This window comes from Pyrus communis, chromosome 10 (genome assembly GCF_041283825.1).
Source record: "Pyrus communis isolate YQ-2024b chromosome 10, ASM4128382v1, whole genome shotgun sequence".
In the NCBI taxonomy this organism is placed as follows: domain Eukaryota; kingdom Viridiplantae; phylum Streptophyta; class Magnoliopsida; order Rosales; family Rosaceae; genus Pyrus; species Pyrus communis.
In genome coordinates this window covers 29,163,737-29,179,783 of record NC_142574.1, presented here as the reverse complement: position 1 = coordinate 29,179,783, position 16,047 = coordinate 29,163,737, and the positions used below count along the sequence as shown (strand labels likewise).

The window sequence follows — 16,047 nt, the reverse complement described above, 5'->3', positions numbered from 1 at the left end:
GAAACAGAATTAAGATCATTGAACTTCAAGGCAACTGGGTTAACAGACTCATGTGCACAGCCATATGAAGCGCAGCAAATTGTCTAATAACAAAAGTTAACGTGGATGAAAATCTGTGAATTGTTGATAAACGTACATGGCCATCATAAGGAGAGCGAGATTAAAAGCACGTAAAATTCTTACATAAAAATAATTAAACGATGCTATATTAGTTTATAGGTATAAGAATAGTAATTAGAATATAAAGATAATCAAGAAGAAAATGAACTCAAACACAGAATATCTATGTATAGCCAGAACAAAGTATTCATACCTAAATTATACCAGAATAAAAGAACTAGTAATATCAAGTTTTCTCTACTGGAGTAAGATGCCCCATCTGTTCTGTAAGGTTATTTACATTCCTCATATTCCACCACAACATACCATGATCACCAGGTTTGCTGTCGTTCTTTTTACCATCGGAATCCTTTCTTTCGATCAGAACTTCCTGTGCTTCCGACGTACCAGGATTCTCTGTTAAGAACTGTTCCCAAAATACGTCATTGACCCCAGTGGCTGCAGAAGCGGTGGTTCCATCTGTTTTTTCTTTAGATGTTTGTTGTATCAAGGCGGTGGTGGGTGCAGAAGCAGCAATTCCAGCTGTTTGTTCTTTCGAGGATTGTGATGCAGCAGGCTTGGGAGCAACAGAAGCAGGGGGTTCAGCATTCATGTCAATTCCAGGGGATTTTGACCGAATGTCAGCATTCAGTTGTATGGAAGACAAAGCTGTGCTTTCGTTACCACTTGTAGATTCATCCGCCTCTCGGTTTGAACCAACCTGGATGTTATTGTGACTAACATCATGAATGGTATCTTCCCAAAATGTTAAGAAGGACTCCAACTGCTCCAACTTTTCTGTACTCCCACTTTCTCTAATTACAGCTTGTGAACTAACCATCTGATTATATCCACTGTTAGCATCATCGAAGGACCAACTGATTCTTGGCAACCTTCTCTTTCGCTCACGGACTTCTAACTGCGGAACAGGATTGGAGGCAATCCGCGGTTTCTGCAAAACCCTAGCCACAAAAGCCGCCATGGTTTGTTGCTGCTTTTCCATGTCTTGCAAACGGTCCATCAAGAACTGCATCTGCAACTCCAATCCATGCCGCTCCTGCTCATGCCTCTGTACCTCCACACCAAGGCGTTCTTTCTCATGTTTAAGCCTCTCGATTTCAACCTTCATACTCTGCCGTTCAGCTTCAGACAATGAAGTCCCTTGCCCTTGGACTTGAAGATTCTGCAAAGAGTGGCTGTGCACCGGCTTTCGCCTACGGATATTCTTCATAATGTGTGGCTGACTTCTAATAAAATCGTCATTGGCGAATTCCCATTGCTCCGGATCAATTTTTCTAAAACCCTATTGTAATAATTCAAATCACTTTAAGCAACTAAAACTACAAGCATACCATAAATGTGTATACACCAATGTCAAACAACAGAAGCAAAAGAAAGCAAGCTGAAACTGAAACTGAAGCGGAATTGAGTTAAAAAACTCGATTGACTTACGTAGGTATTGAGTTGCCTGATGAAGCTAGAGAAGTTGTTGTGCTTGAAGAACTTTGGCAGCAAATCCCTAGCGAACTCCGGCGGATTCCAAACAATGAAGCTCGTATTACTGGCACTCCATGACACAATTGAATCTGTTGAAGCATCATCTACCATCTCATATGTCTTGGAAAGGAAAGGAGGCAGCGAACTCGTGCCACCTTGAACTTCCTCCATCCTAATCAATTGATTCAATTCCCCACAACCCAAATCAAAACCCAGAACTAAATCAACAACCCCATCTCGGAAACTCTAAAATATCAGAAAGTTCAAATCCATCAAGCTCCCTTGTGTATGCAGGACCAAAACTCCAATCCGAAAACCTCGAGTTTACATGCCTTCAACCCGAAAAACGAAACTTTCCAAATGAATTAAGGTTAGCTAAATGATCAACCACTCCTCATTGCTCAAAGCTCTAATATTCTTGAAAAATCAAATCCTTCAAGCTCACTTGTATACGCAGGACCCAAAAATCGATTCGAAATCCTCAAATTTACATTTTTCAACCCAAAAACGAATCTTTCCAATGAATCAAGAGCACCCGAAAACCCCCCACAAAACTCTAAAATCCCAGAAAAAAAATCAAATCCTTCAAGCTCACAAAAACTCGATTTGAAAACCTCAAATTTTACATTATCTCAACCCAAAAACGAAACTTTCCAATATCAATGGGACCCAAAACCCAGCTGAAGACCCTTCAAAAGAGAACCTTCCAAGACCTCAACTTTCCATTGAATCAGAAGAACCCAAATGAAAATCGCATTGAATTTTCAACTGGGGACTCGAAATTCAACCCAATAAAAATACCCCAAATGGGGACGACTGAAAATTCTAGCTAATTACCAGAAGTCGCAGTTCAGTCAACCCCGAAGAAACGGAAACAAGAATCCAGCAATTGACCAAAATCAAATATCTCAGATGACTTTTCAACTCTGATTTATTTAGTTGGAGAATTCGAAACAAAATCGCATTTTTGACGAGTCGTTTTGCAGCTCGTTGGAACAGTTTCCGGAAACGAAATTACAGTTTCAATTCGCATTCTTTGAAAAGTCGGGAGGTTTGAAAAACTAAAAAAATTAATGGAACGGAAGGCTTGAAGCGAAAGCAACGAGAAGTTGATAAGAATAGAGGGGGTCAGTAGCAGGAAGTTGCAGAGAGGAGAGAGAGGGTGATCGGCTTTGGGCGAGCAAATTCGACTGCGAAGCCCCCCAAAACGATTCGAATGGGCCGAATATTTGGGGATCCTTGTTTTCGAAACGCGTACAGAATTTTTTTTTCCCAAGGATTTAATTATTTTATTCACTAGAAAAATAATTTAAGACATAGAGACAAAACATTTTAGATCAATGCTAACGGACCTCTTTAAAAATAGGATTTTAAATAAACTCTTCCATGTTTTTTACATAATATTTTATAATATTAGCATGAAAATTAAGTTAAATTATGAGGTGGTAGAAGATCTCTCTAGAAAGTCCCCTTGGTATTTCTCTACATTTTAAATGCATTCATATTATCGTAAAAGTAATGAATGTATAAGATTTGGTTTTTTAATCTCAGTAGTATATTTTGCTTTGTATTAAATGTAAGTTTTTGAATCTTACTCGTACTTTCGCGTTGTATTAAATGTAGACTTTTTCGAATTGTTATAAATCTTCATCCTTGAAAAGTGAGAAAAGTTGATTGGATTTTGAAGTCACCACACACATTCAATTTTTTCACATTACGTTTTTTTTTTTAGTACAAAGATATATTTTATAATACGGGGACAGAGATTTCGGTTAAATCATATAAGGTACAACCTAATTTAGTATCGAATTCGTCATCTACAAAATTTAAACCTACTCACTTATAAATAAAGATGAATATCATCAAATCGTAGTACTGAGTGATTTCACATTACTTATTTGAGTATTCGGATTAAGTTAGCTTTCGGACAAATGCTTGGAGACGACCTTGCTACTGTGTCATTTTGTCTCAACGAAGGGTGCTGACCCACGTGCTTTAGCGGCGTATTTGCCACCAATTGGAGGCCACGTAAGGCCGTGTTTGTTTAATAAAATAAAAGGAGTATTTTTGCTGATCACCATTTAATATGATGTATACTCATCATTTTATTTATCACCGTTAGATGAGTTTGAATTTCAAGAATCGTGTAGTGAACATGCATAAATCTCAAAATTTAAACTCATCTATCGTTGATAAATAAGGTGATAAGCATTACCATCACTTGGCAGTTTTTCAAAGAAAAGGCGATTATCTTCTAACCTCTACTGTACACGTGGTTTGATAATACGCGAGTACCACAAGTTGGTTAGATAAGTACAAATACGTGTATTTATTTAATCTCACTGTTTGACATCGAGTTATGTGTCAACATTATAAAATATTGTATAAAAAAAATGAGGTGGCAGAAAGTCTATAGAGAATTTCAATTTTGAGAGAGTTTCCTTAACGTTTCTCTTGTCATTAATTAGCAAACTCAATCGTCTTGCTAGCTTCTCGAAAAATATATTTAAAATTATGACGAATTTTCTTAAAAGTTGTATGATTTTATTAAAGAGAAATGCTAAGAGACTCCTTCAAAGTGAGACTCCCTATTACCTCATGTTTTGTGGCACATATATTTTATAATATTGGCACGAGAATTTATAAAAAAAATATGAGGTAGCGGAGAGTCTATAAAGAGTCTCACTTTTATGATGTTGGTATATCCTTTTATGCCAGTCATTCTTTGAAAAAAAATGAAGGAGAAATACTAAGAAGACAATCTCAAAAGTGGGACTCTCCATAGACTTTCCGTCACCTTATATTTTTGGCACAATCTTTTATAATATTAAGACAAGAATTGTGAAAAAAAAAAAAATGAAGTAGTGGAGAATCCTTGAAAAGTCCAACTTTGAATAGTCTTCTTATCATTTATCTTTCTCGAGAAAACAGATTGGCCCATGAGGCATTGGGTTGGACATAACGTAGAAGTTTGTAAAGTGAGAGACTATTATTGTCCAAATAGCAAGCTGACAATTGACAAATTGCAGGTTTCTCGTTTATATATCTTTACAAACTTCTACATTATAGTTTTAAGCTATACCCCAATTTAGGATTACATCATATAAATCACATCAAAACTTTATAAACTCAACAAAACAATACTATCGAAATCATATCATCGTTAATTAACCATTTTTTAGAGATTGCAAGTGCTGTTGGAGAGTTGAATAATAAATTAAAATTATGAATAAGTTGAATGTTCAATTTGTTTCAGTGTAACAAAAATCATATCAAGATTAACAAATTATGAATACCATACATGTGGATACGATTCTATCTAATCAAACAATTATGAATAACTACGTGATTATACATATACATACTAAAGTAGAGGCAACTTCATCTACAAAAACAATGTTCTGCATGAAAGATGATTTTCTTACCAACGTGTAAATGCAGATCAATACTTGAGTTAATCATTATCTAACATTATAGCTTTGTATCCACAACGTAACAATATCAACACAAAAAAGTGATTTTCACAATGTCTCTTGACTCTACTTACACATAGTGCAAGACGCTAATAGGAGATTGCAGAAATCGCCCCTCTCTCTATGCATACCCTAAACACCACCTAGTTTACAAAGTGGCAGAAACCACCTGATGCGATACCAAAAAAACCAGTGTTGAGAAAGCGGGCACGAGGCAGAGGGCCAGAGGGATGGCCAGCCCGGCCCGCCCCCATCAGTGAGAAGCCGAAAGACAAGCTAATTTGGATGGTGGCGCACAGCAGATATTTAGGGGCCCCACAAAATGCTCACCACCTCCTCCGCCTCGATGTGAATCATGTCAGTCAGCTGTCAGTCATACATATTGGATCAATACCCGGTCCACCACCAGCATTTGTCACGTGAACCTCCCAAACAGAACACAGGACACTAGTCCAGTCAGTGCATGGCGGATCACGCTTCATACAGTGCACCCCAATCCAAAGTACCAACCAACACCCAAACAAACTCAACTGACACCGTCACACATCACACACACACACAGAGTACTGACAAAAGAAAAAAGTACTGGCTGCAAACTCAAAGAGAGAGAGAGAGAGAGAGAGAGAGAGAGAGAGAGACTTCCCATAGCCACCGCACGCCGGCATGCAACCCCGGCCCCGCCGCTTTAAACTGCCCCCCACATCCCTAAACAAATCATTTACCATCTCAACTTTGACTTTTTATTATACGTACGCTACGCTTCCAACCTATAGGTAACCTAGGCTAGGGTTTAGTAGCTAGTTACACACTAGAATTTGTAAGGAGGCTCTCTTAAAAGTGATTCTGAGTCTCTGCCACTTCATATTGTTAACACAATGTTTTATAATGTTGGTATGAGAATTGATCTTTGAAATGATTGGTGACAGAGAGTTTATAAAGAGTTCACGTTGAGAAAGTCCTTTTAACACTTCTCATTACACTATTACTTCTACTCCTAGTCTAATTAAAGCGTTGTTCGTAACCATTTACTTGTCACTAATTTATAATCATGAATGTATTGTAAAAGTTGTATAAGTTAACATTAGCATGTGCGGATATACAAACAGTTGACAACAAAACATCTTTAACTCACGATGCAAACTGTAGTGAGCTGATCCTTGAAACTAAAGAACAAAAGTTACTATGAAATGAGCGACACGAGGCAAATTGAGGAGAGTGAGAAAATTAACATGGTTAATATCGAGTGGACTGTTGCCCACTTGGGCTACCAATTAGAGACAATCGCTCGTTGTTGTTAACATTTTAGACAGTCACTATTCTAGACAGTGTTAACAATTCGTTTGTAGTCTGAACACTGCGTGTTCTTAATATCACACCATGTACTCGTACTATGCAAAGATTGTCGTATAACATATATTTAGAATTGTTATTGGCACTCCAAAATTCTCATTTTACATTCCAAACTTTCTATATTTAGAAAGAAAAATACACTTATGCGAAGTGTAGAATAAAATTTTTAAAGTGTTAATAACACTTCTCTATATATTATAACACATCAATTACGTACTCAAACTTTTCCCACCCGTAGGTTTGTGCATGCTCAAATATATTTGAAGGTGTTCAAACCCTTAACTCACTCATAGTTTGGTCTTTAATATGTCGGTATTGGTTGAAATTGAAGCCTAGTCCAATACTCCAACTAGAGCGACCTAGAAAAGATTAGGGCCAGTCAATTGTCAGGTTGGTCAAAGTACGCAATTTGGTCAAGTGAATGTGACCGTTTGATGTTTTGTTTTGGGGAATTTGCACAAACACCACCTAATTATTAGAAGTGTGTGCATTCGCCGCCTAAACTAAATCCTTTGTCCAACACCACCTAGGCTTGAATTTTGGTGCCAATGTACCACCTTTGATGATTTCTGTTAATTTTTTCGTTAAAGTAAGCACCTTCTTCATGTAGGTCAGATCTAATTTAATCTATTAATTTATTGACAACTCAAACTATATAAAAAATTCTAAAATAACGAAATACAATATTGAAAAGAGAAGAAGAAAGACAGTGAGACTTAGTACCTTCCTCCACCCCCTACGCCTTCACTTGCTGGATATTAACCATCCCTCCTCTTGGCAGCACAATCGCCACTACCACTAATCAAATTCCACGAGGCTCATCTTAGATACCAACCTGGTCTCACAACTCGGAGCCGTCAGGCCCCTACCCGATGTCAAACCTTGCGACTCATAATCTCATTTCTATGACCCCCCCCCCCACACAACACAACCCAAGTCAGTCTTTTCTCCTCTGTTGTGTTTCCTGTATTTTCCTCCGCAACTCCACTTGTCTATATCCCTCCTCCACTTCGTCCTTCTCTTCTTCCCTAACTCATTCTCTCCATCTTGACCTTTTGCAATGTATTTCCTAATTTTCCTTCTCTTCGCCTTTTTAATTGTTTATATAAATTTAAAGATTTTGATCAAAGTATTTTAGATAGAAATCGACAAAATCACCTTAAACTTAACGACATAATTAGCATAACATAACAGAGGTGGCAATTTAACCGCACACAATTGAACAAAAAAATTTAGTATGGGTGGTAAATAAACACATCCCAAAAAAATTCAGGGGACATTTGTGCAAATTCCTTTTTTGTTTTTATGGACCACAAATACAATTATCATGACAAGCCTAATCATAACCTTATCCCCAATCCACCCCCACCCTCTCTCTCAAATTTCCCATTTTGCCCATCGCTGTCATTATCATGTAATCACTCGTGCCTGGCTTTGTTGGAACATCAAAATATAAATCAAGAAGCAAAGTGATCATGTAAAAAGAGATTCTCTTTCTTTTTATTCTCATCCTTTTTTTTTTTTTTTTAAATATTATTTTTTATCTTATTATTTTTATAAAAAAAAATCAATATAAGATATTGATGTGATTAAACCGTAATCATTCAAATAGGAGATGGGGAAGATGAGAGAATCCTCCTCTCATGTAAAATGCTGCTTATTATTCAAAACGACCCCGTATTCACTCCTAGCTGCCGCGAAAGTCCGAGGCTGTCACCCGCGATCTTGAAAAACCTAAACACGTGTCAAGCCCCGTGATTCCGGAGTCAGAACGAAAAGAAAAATCAAAAGAAAAGGAGTGGCACTCTTCGTAATTATTGTCCTCATCCAGGGGCTATTACATTCACCCGTTGTATTTAGCTCGCTCTCCTCCAAAGCCCCCTGCTCTTCTCTTCTATCCCTGTGTAATAAAACCACTCAGTCTCCACCAAAAAGGGCCAATCCCGGTTCGCCGGCCAGTTCGCGCCACCGGTCCACCCCACTTGCGGGTCGATCCGTTTGGTTCCCCGAGAAAATTAATAAGAAACGCTGGGCGACCGAATGATGACGTCGGGAACGAGAATGCCGACGTGGAAGGAGAGAGAGAACAACAAGAAGCGGGAGCGGCGGCGCCGGGCAATCGCCGCGAAGATCTACTCCGGGCTGCGGATGTACGGAAACTACAAGCTCCCGAAGCACTGCGACAACAACGAGGTCCTCAAAGCTCTCTGCAACGAAGCCGGCTGGACAGTCGAAGAAGACGGTACCACTTACCGAAAGGTGCACACACAATTCATCCCTCTCCCTCTCTCTCTCTTTCTCTCTAAATTTTCAAAGCATTTTCAGCTCGAATGCGCACGCTAGCAAATCTGCTCCGGCGCAGTTAAATTGCGCCGGCGGCGTTAGTAAATTGGTACCGATCCGGTTTTTCTTTTGTGCTTTTGAAAACTCTCGATTAAGGTAGCTTAAGCGGTGGAGCTCGTGGTTAGTCTGGTGCCGATCGTCGTGATCGACGGTTGAGATTGATTCGGTTGCTTGATTTCTTAGTCAGTTATCTTAGCCACCGGCGCACGTTAGCTCGTGAACGCCGAGAGTTGTTGTGCGCACGGAGCACGAGGTTCTTCGAGATTCGCTTCTGCAGCTGCTTTCGATTTCTTTTCCAGAACACGACGAACTCAAGACTCTGAGACCTGCATACCTTTTTGTGTTCCCAAATTACCCTGCGAGACCGGGGAACTGACCTTCCCCGCATATTCGATCCATGTTGGCCGTTTGGGTTTCTCCAAGGGTAGTTTCGTCATTTGGCTTTTTGACCCACCGTCAACTTTCACATGGCTTTAATGTGACTGAATGTTCTTTCGACCTTTTTTTTTTTTTTTTTTAACTTCTTCTGAGAATCTGCAGTGAAAATACCTTTTACTGCGGTAAACTTACCGTTTCATCATGCACGAAAGTGCTACTTCACGCGCCTACACTCTCCGATAGACTGTGATGGCAGTTCGGTCTTTATACACTCAAATGGGTGCGACGACCAATGACTCTTATTTTATTTTATATTTTTGGAGTTATACGGCCTGTTTTCCGAGATTTGCGGGTAATCGCCAGCAGTACTTTTCCGTTAGATTGAGAACATGGCATATCATGGTTTGTGGGCCCGCGCTCTCTCCCTTTTTTTAATCTTGGTGTTTATTCTAATAATTAGATTTTTATTTAGAAAGTGGAAATTTCTTTTGGCGATTAAAATATGCGACGTATTACGTATAATTTAGTGGTATTTGTTTTTATTTAGATAGAAATTGACTCATGTAATTGTCGGAGTTGATATTTGTGCTGATGGGTTCGATACCTAATTGTAGTTAGTAATGTTGTGATAGATTTACCTTCATTGTGGCACTGCAAGTGCACTGTGTACGACTTTGTAAATATATTTATTTGACACCAAAAAAAAAAAAAAAGAGGGTTTTAGCCCGAAAGAGATTTAGGTGAGAAAAGGGGTGATTTTTCTCGTTGGATTCTCATTTTTTGCTAAAAATGTGAATGCGACCGAGGCAGGAAAGCGTGTGCGGTGGGTTTTTTTGAGATAGTGATGGAGAGGGAACATGTTGGGAGATGGCGTGTCGTGGAGGGGTCGTGTAACCAATATGCATCCACTGTTTGACATTATTGCTCCCTCTTTTAATTGTGTCTTACTTGTGAATCTTGGTGCAATTAGTCAAATTACAAGCATGGCCTAAGTTTCCTATACTTGTTGGACTAGGTCACCTCGCGCGATGATTGCTATAGGAACAGAGGATGTGAAACTCGAGTGTATGCAAGTTTTTTTCTCCTGCTACTAGCCGGATTGTAGTTTCATAAGACTTCATCATTAGTTCAATGCTTTTTCGAACTGGCAATGACTGTGGAAGTGATGATTGTAGAACTATGCTCGTTTGTGTTATCCTTTGGTACAGAAAACATAGCTGTAAAGCATAATCGATAAAGGACAAATCTTTCTGCTTCGATCAACTATTTTGTCTGTTCATTTTTAGGAAAACAATGAATGAAACACAGTTTTATGTCTGCTAGAAAATTGTGTTTCTTCATTTGTTAGACATCAAAGGTTAATGTAGCATCTTTTCAGCACCATATTAAGTTCTTTGTCTCACCGTACTTTATGCGTTCTTTGTTGTAGGGATGCAAACCCGTGGATCGCATGGACATAATGGGGGGTTCTACCTCAGCAAGTCCATGTTCATCGTACCAGCCAAGTCCCTGTGCATCCTACAATCCGAGTCCCGGCGCTTCCTACAATCCAAGTCCTGCCTCATCTTCCTTCCCAAGTCCTGCCCGCTACCATGCAAATGAAAACGGTAATGCTGATGCGAATTCTCTGATCCCATGGCTTAAAACGCTCTCATCAGGCTCATCGTCTGCCATGTCCAAGCTCCCCCAATTCTTTGTTCAAGGGGGTTCCATAAGTGCTCCAGTCACCCCACCGCTGAGCTCCCCAACTTGTCGAACTCCTCGAACCAAGAGTGACTGGGATGAAGCAGTCGCTGGCTCAAGCTGGGCAGGGCAGCATTACCCTTTCCTGCCTTCGTCCACCCCACCAAGCCCCGGTCGCCAGGTTCTGCCTGATTCAGGATGGCTTGCTGGACTGCAAATTCCTCAGAGTGGCCCATCATCCCCAACATTCAGCCTTGTCTCGAAAAACCCTTTTAACTTGAAGGAGGCTTTGTCAGGTGCAGGGTCTCGGATGTGGACTCCCGGGCAAAGTGGAACATGTTCCCCGGTAGTTGCTGCAAGCATTGATCACACAGGTGACATCCCAATGTCGGATGGGATGGCAGCGGAGTTTGCATTTGGCAGTAACACAACAGGATTAGTGAAGCCATGGGAAGGTGAGAGGATTGAGGAATGCGTATCAGATGATCTCGAACTTACGCTCGGGAGCACTCGGACTAGGTAAGTTGGAGGAACCGATTAGAGGCGAAATGGATCCAGCATTTGGAGAATTCCTCGACTTTACCGGCTTTGTTTGTTAAGGACTTACGTTGGCGTTGAAGATAGAGCGGTTTGAGCGAATAGGGTTAGAAGATAATTGTGTGCGAGTCTCTTGATTGAGGTTCTTGCGAAGTTTCGACTTCATGTCTGCTGGGTGTTTCAGTTGATGAGTTAGTAGTACAGAGAGTAGGAGCCTTCTGTTAACAAAAGAGGACTAAAAGTTTAATTATAAATAGTTCATGGTGGTGTTTTTTTGCCCCTTCTTTTAAATTCATGCTTTGTCAAATTTTTCTTACCATTTGGAGGGATTGATACATTTCCTTGTTTGTTTGTTTGGTTTCGGATTTTCGATTTATCATTGAGTCGGATTTCAGATGTGAAATGTTCATTATTTGCGTTCGTCGAAAATGATGGAGATTCTACAATGGAAGTGGGTATATTAACTCATTTAGATTTAATCGAAATTAAAGAAAAATATCTCAAAAATAAACTCGAAAATTTAAAATCTGCAATGAGTTCTGACAAATTTCTGTTTTGAATCGGTAAATATCATCATTAATTGGTTTGACGATATAAAGTGAAGTTTGCATTTCAACCCTTTCCATATTGATCCTTGATTTTTGGCATATCTCGACAAAAAATATCGACAACTTCATAGATATTTTAAACACTGATCTCTGATCTAAACAAGTGACAAAACAAGTTTCCCAACAAAATACTACTTTTCTGATTTCTTTTGCAAAGAAATACTGTTTCTGTAAGTTTTGGCTTTCTCCAGAATAAATGTCAGATTTACAGAGAGAAATTGAGACCATAATTTATATACAGTGGCTCCAAATAAGGAACATTTTTCACCCCTCCCTTGCGATGGCCTCCGCGTGCACGGTAAGTCCCAGAAAAAGTTTTTCGTGGGCAAAGAATGGCAGCAACGAACCTTCATCATTGGAAAGCTTCAGAGCATATATGCACATAATGTACAAACTTCAACGATTTGTTTCCCCATGATCACCCGGCAATCTTCAGCGAATGATTTGGGGTCACTGCTCGATCTTCTGATATAGGTCTGCAAGAGCACGATAGAGAGTAGAAGCGGCAGGGGGTTGGGGCAACGAGCCAAGAAGAACATTTGCTGCAGTTATTGACTGGCTACCATAAAATCGAGAATTCACTTTCGTGCGGGTGGTTACAATACTACCTTCCAGTGAGCATCCAACAAATGCACCTGCAAATCGAAATGATTGGTACGATCACAAGGAAACCACTCAAAATGGAAGATGAAGAAAAAGAAAAATGAAAGAAACTACAGATAAAACATCGTGATGCTGATGTATGCTACGTAGATAATTGAAATGGTGTAAGGAGAGACATAAAAAATGCATATGCAAAGCACCTTTACTACAGCTGTATGTATAACAAGCAGCGCGACCACCATCTCCGGCTCGAACATCAGCTGCAGCTGCCCTTCCAACAACACCGACTGCAGCACTCAAACCGGCTCCTACTGATACATGCACATTACCACTGAATGTCTTTACTGCTTCACTTGTTCTCAAAATAATGATAAAGTCTGTCAACTCCCCTCCAGCCTGCAACCAAAAAGGAGGCATGAGGATGGAGTTTTTAAATCCTTAGAAAAATGCAAAACACACGCTGATTTAATATCACATTTCAAACCTTTTGCACTTAAAAAAATTCTAAAATGGTAAGTAATTATTTTCTGAAAAATTGCTTAATCTTAATGATGTTCCTCCATTTTACTAAACCTGAAGTGTATACTGAATGCAGGTATGAACTGGCTATCTCTGTCATAGTGATTGCTAATTGTAAGACTGGAGATACAGTGAAATAATCGTACCTGCGCACCCCAACCTATACCAAATGTAGAAACAGCAGATGGTGGAGACCAAGAGCCATCTTCTCTACGAGCAATCACAACTCCTGTACCGATATTGTAGGTAACCATAGCTCCAACTTTCACAGTAGTGATTATTGCAAGGCCTTTTGCTTGTCTCAGAATGGAATCTGGAATCGACTTCTCAGGCTTTAGTGAACATACCTGAGGCAATTAATTCCATGAGCAGCATTTATAGAAAACTCAAGAACGTTAGGAAGACAATGTCATTCAAAATTTATGAATACATGTTAATATCCTACAAATAACGATATTCATGAATTCTCCAACCGTCGTTTATCATCCATGCAGGGAAAAATTATAGCCCAAATTTATTTAAGTCAGACAACAAAAATATAAAGCCTAAGCAAACATAATCACTAAGATATTGGGCTTTCTTAATGCAATTAGAACAATAAGGCAAAATCCTTTTGAGGCAAAACCGTAGCTAACTGGCTATTAAAACAGCAAGCATCAAAATATTATTTGTTCAACAGTACTGACACATAAAACTCTTACCTTCTTATAAACACGAATTGCATTTGCCGCCTTATATATCTCATACTCCATGGACTGTCCCCAAGGAATATTAATCCATGACCTCAAAGTACTAAGGTCTGTAAGATCTTGGGTTGGCACCTGGGCAGCATGGCTTACTTGGTCCATTAAGTATGGTTGGACAGACTCTAGTCGTACACAGCATACATCACAGACTCGTTGGGGATCCGCAACACGGAACTTTGCCGGCATCAAACTCCTTCCCTTAGAACAGTCACCACAAAATATTCCTCCACAAAACCGACAGTGATGCCTAGAACACATGATTGGATGAAAGTGCACACCACAAAGCATACAAGAAGATGCAGAACTATCGGCCAACCATTTTGGGGGGTCAGCTTCAATGAGTTCTCTTACATTAGCAAAATTTGCATCTGTGAGTGTTTGGGCCATTTCTTTCCACGCTTGATCAAGGAGATTACCTGACATCCACGAAAGTTTACATCCGTACGTATCAGCTGAAGCTAATGAACCTACTTTCCCACGGACTGCAAGCAACATTTCTACCATCACATCCCACATAGTCAGCTCCTTCTCGTCCCCAATGTACTGGCCCCAGCCCATGTCACTCTCGGGAAGGTATCCCCCATTAGAGTAGAAACCTTTGCCCCACTCATCATGCTCAGCTTCCCACATAGGCGGAACGGAAACAGGTATCCAAACCCCCGTTTCTTCAGAAAGTGGAGCTTCATAATAGAAGTATTTTCTTTGCTCCCCATTCTCCTTACCATGAACCTCAGAGTCACATTCTCCAGATTCTGTCACTATTCGATCATCATTATGCTTCTGCTCTCCATGATTATCAACTCCATCATTCTGTGATCCACAAAACAGCACCAGTTAGCGTTCGGTGTATCCATGATTCAAACTTTCAATTCAATAAGTAGCACGCCGCAAGCACATAGCAATATTAACAGGCAGCAAAATCAAAACCTAAAATTAATCAGAAACACCTATTCACTATATTATTTTCAGAGAAACCCTAAAATTAAAACAACGAAAAACCACCGAAATACTGTAACTTTCCATATCTCCGAATTGAATTTTACTTCCGAACCACAAAAAGGAACCCTAAATCCTAATTGTTCTCGCAGCTGAGGCAATACCAACTAAATTTTGGGACTTCATATCAATGAATAATAATCGAATACGTCAAGATACACACAGAGCGTAGGATCAAATCCCAAAATTGAATAGAAAACTTAAACACACACTATCAAATAACATTAAAAAAACCCAATTCAATTTAAAGCAATAGAGAATTGAAATTACCGGCGGAGAATGGAAATTCGAGCGGAGGGTGCCTCCCTGAAGTGAAAAATCCGAAACCCCAGAAGCCAAATCGTCTGCCTCAACCTCAGAACTCAGTTTTCGGGGGCCGTCCATTAGTTTAATCAAATCAAGCTTCGATCTTTAATCTCTATGTTCTACGTGGGCATATACTGATCATCAAGGAAAATCGCAACGGATTCTGCTGCGAGGATGAAGAAATTAGGAGGGAGAGAAATCGAAAATTAACAAATTAAATTTGATTGGGAAAGCATAGAAAAACAATAAGATTGAAAAATGGTTAAGGAGTAGAGGAAGAGGAAGAAGCTGTATTGTCGTCTAGGTCAGTCTTCCTCTCTTAAACGTTTCCTCCTCTCTATTAATTCCGAGTTTTATTTCTTTTAATATACTTCTATTTAATTAATAATTATTTTATGGAAAATAAATAATAAATAATAAATAATTATTATTTACAAGGTAGTGTTTTTGCTTCTTACATCCCCGCGAGCGAACCGGCAGCAGAGTCCGAGGCAGCGACTCACCACCTATGGCAACCGAGTCCCGCGGTCCGAGTTCTAAAGCCGCGACCTTTATCCTGGTCCTGGTCCTCTTAGCTACTCTGTGCAGCTCGTGCCACGGAACCGAGCCTCGGATCCGTCCAGGTCGTGACCTGTCGGGCAGCCAAAGGAGGAACACCGGCGGCAATCAGAGTCAAATCCAGAACTGCAACGACATGTCGTCGGAATCGCAGTGCTCCCGCAACCCCAAGTGCCGGTGGTGCCGCAGCGACGTCCTCAACGACATGTGCTTCCCCAAGCTCGAGGCTTTGCGGTTGCCACTTCAGGTCTTCACTTGCGAAATTGACCACTCCCGGCTCAGCAGAAATCATCAGTAAGCTTTGAGTTGATTGATTGAAGTCAGCGGCTTTTCAAATCTTTTCGGCTTTGA

At 39.9% G+C, this 16,047-nt stretch overlaps 3 protein-coding genes across 4 annotated transcripts; 1 reads left to right on the top strand and 2 right to left on the bottom strand.

Annotated features, from left to right (window-relative positions):
* Positions 1-263: 263 nt before the first annotated feature.
* Positions 264-2,889, bottom strand: LOC137730220 (heat stress transcription factor A-4c). The gene is made up of 2 exons (XM_068469288.2): positions 1,552-2,889; positions 264-1,402 (listed from the first exon to the last, which is right to left on the bottom strand). The coding sequence occupies exons 1-2, from the start codon at positions 1,765-1,767 to the stop codon at positions 347-349; spliced, it is 1,272 nt and encodes a 423-aa protein (XP_068325389.2). The 5' UTR covers positions 1,768-2,889; the 3' UTR covers positions 264-346.
* A 5,289-nt stretch (positions 2,890-8,178) lies between these two features.
* Positions 8,179-11,651, top strand: LOC137728054 (BES1/BZR1 homolog protein 4). Of its 2 annotated transcripts, none has more exons than XM_068466937.2 (2): positions 8,179-8,678; positions 10,570-11,651. In XM_068466937.2, exons 1-2 carry the CDS (start codon positions 8,460-8,462, stop codon positions 11,344-11,346), a joined length of 996 nt encoding a protein of 331 aa, XP_068323038.1. In that variant the 5' UTR covers positions 8,179-8,459; the 3' UTR covers positions 11,347-11,651. The 2 variants fall into 2 exon arrangements, with proteins under 2 accessions (XP_068323038.1, XP_088533225.1); XM_088677099.1 differs by lacking the exon at positions 8,179-8,678 and adding an exon at positions 8,715-10,205.
* A 433-nt stretch (positions 11,652-12,084) lies between these two features.
* LOC137728056 (uncharacterized) lies at positions 12,085-15,498 on the bottom strand. The gene is made up of 5 exons (XM_068466940.2): positions 15,103-15,498; positions 13,792-14,646; positions 13,237-13,437; positions 12,772-12,967; positions 12,085-12,603 (listed from the first exon to the last, which is right to left on the bottom strand). Exons 1-5 carry the CDS (start codon positions 15,214-15,216, stop codon positions 12,419-12,421), a joined length of 1,551 nt encoding a protein of 516 aa, XP_068323041.2. The 5' UTR covers positions 15,217-15,498; the 3' UTR covers positions 12,085-12,418.
* Positions 15,499-16,047: the final 549 nt, after the last annotated feature.

Bases quoted from the DNA above. Each gene is read 5' to 3' on its own strand.
- LOC137730220 (XM_068469288.2), bottom strand. From the start codon at position 1,767: ATGGAGGAAGTTCAAGGTGGCACGAGTTCGCTGCCTCCTTTCCTTTCC. The intron at 1,403-1,551 runs GTAAGTCAATCG...TTATTACAATAG, and splicing joins TCAGGCAACTCAATACCTAC to GGTTTTAGAAAAATTGATCC.
- LOC137728054 (XM_068466937.2), top strand. From the start codon at position 8,460: ATGATGACGTCGGGAACGAGAATGCCGACGTGGAAGGAGAGAGAGAAC. The intron at 8,679-10,569 runs GTGCACACACAA...TCTTTGTTGTAG, and splicing joins ACGGTACCACTTACCGAAAG to GGATGCAAACCCGTGGATCG.
- LOC137728056 (XM_068466940.2), bottom strand. From the start codon at position 15,216: ATGGACGGCCCCCGAAAACTGAGTTCTGAGGTTGAGGCAGACGATTTG. The intron at 13,438-13,791 runs GTAAGAGTTTTA...TAATTGCCTCAG, and splicing joins CAATTCGTGTTTATAAGAAG to GTATGTTCACTAAAGCCTGA. The intron at 12,968-13,236 runs GTACGATTATTT...TTTTGGTTGCAG, and splicing joins GTATAGGTTGGGGTGCGCAG to GCTGGAGGGGAGTTGACAGA.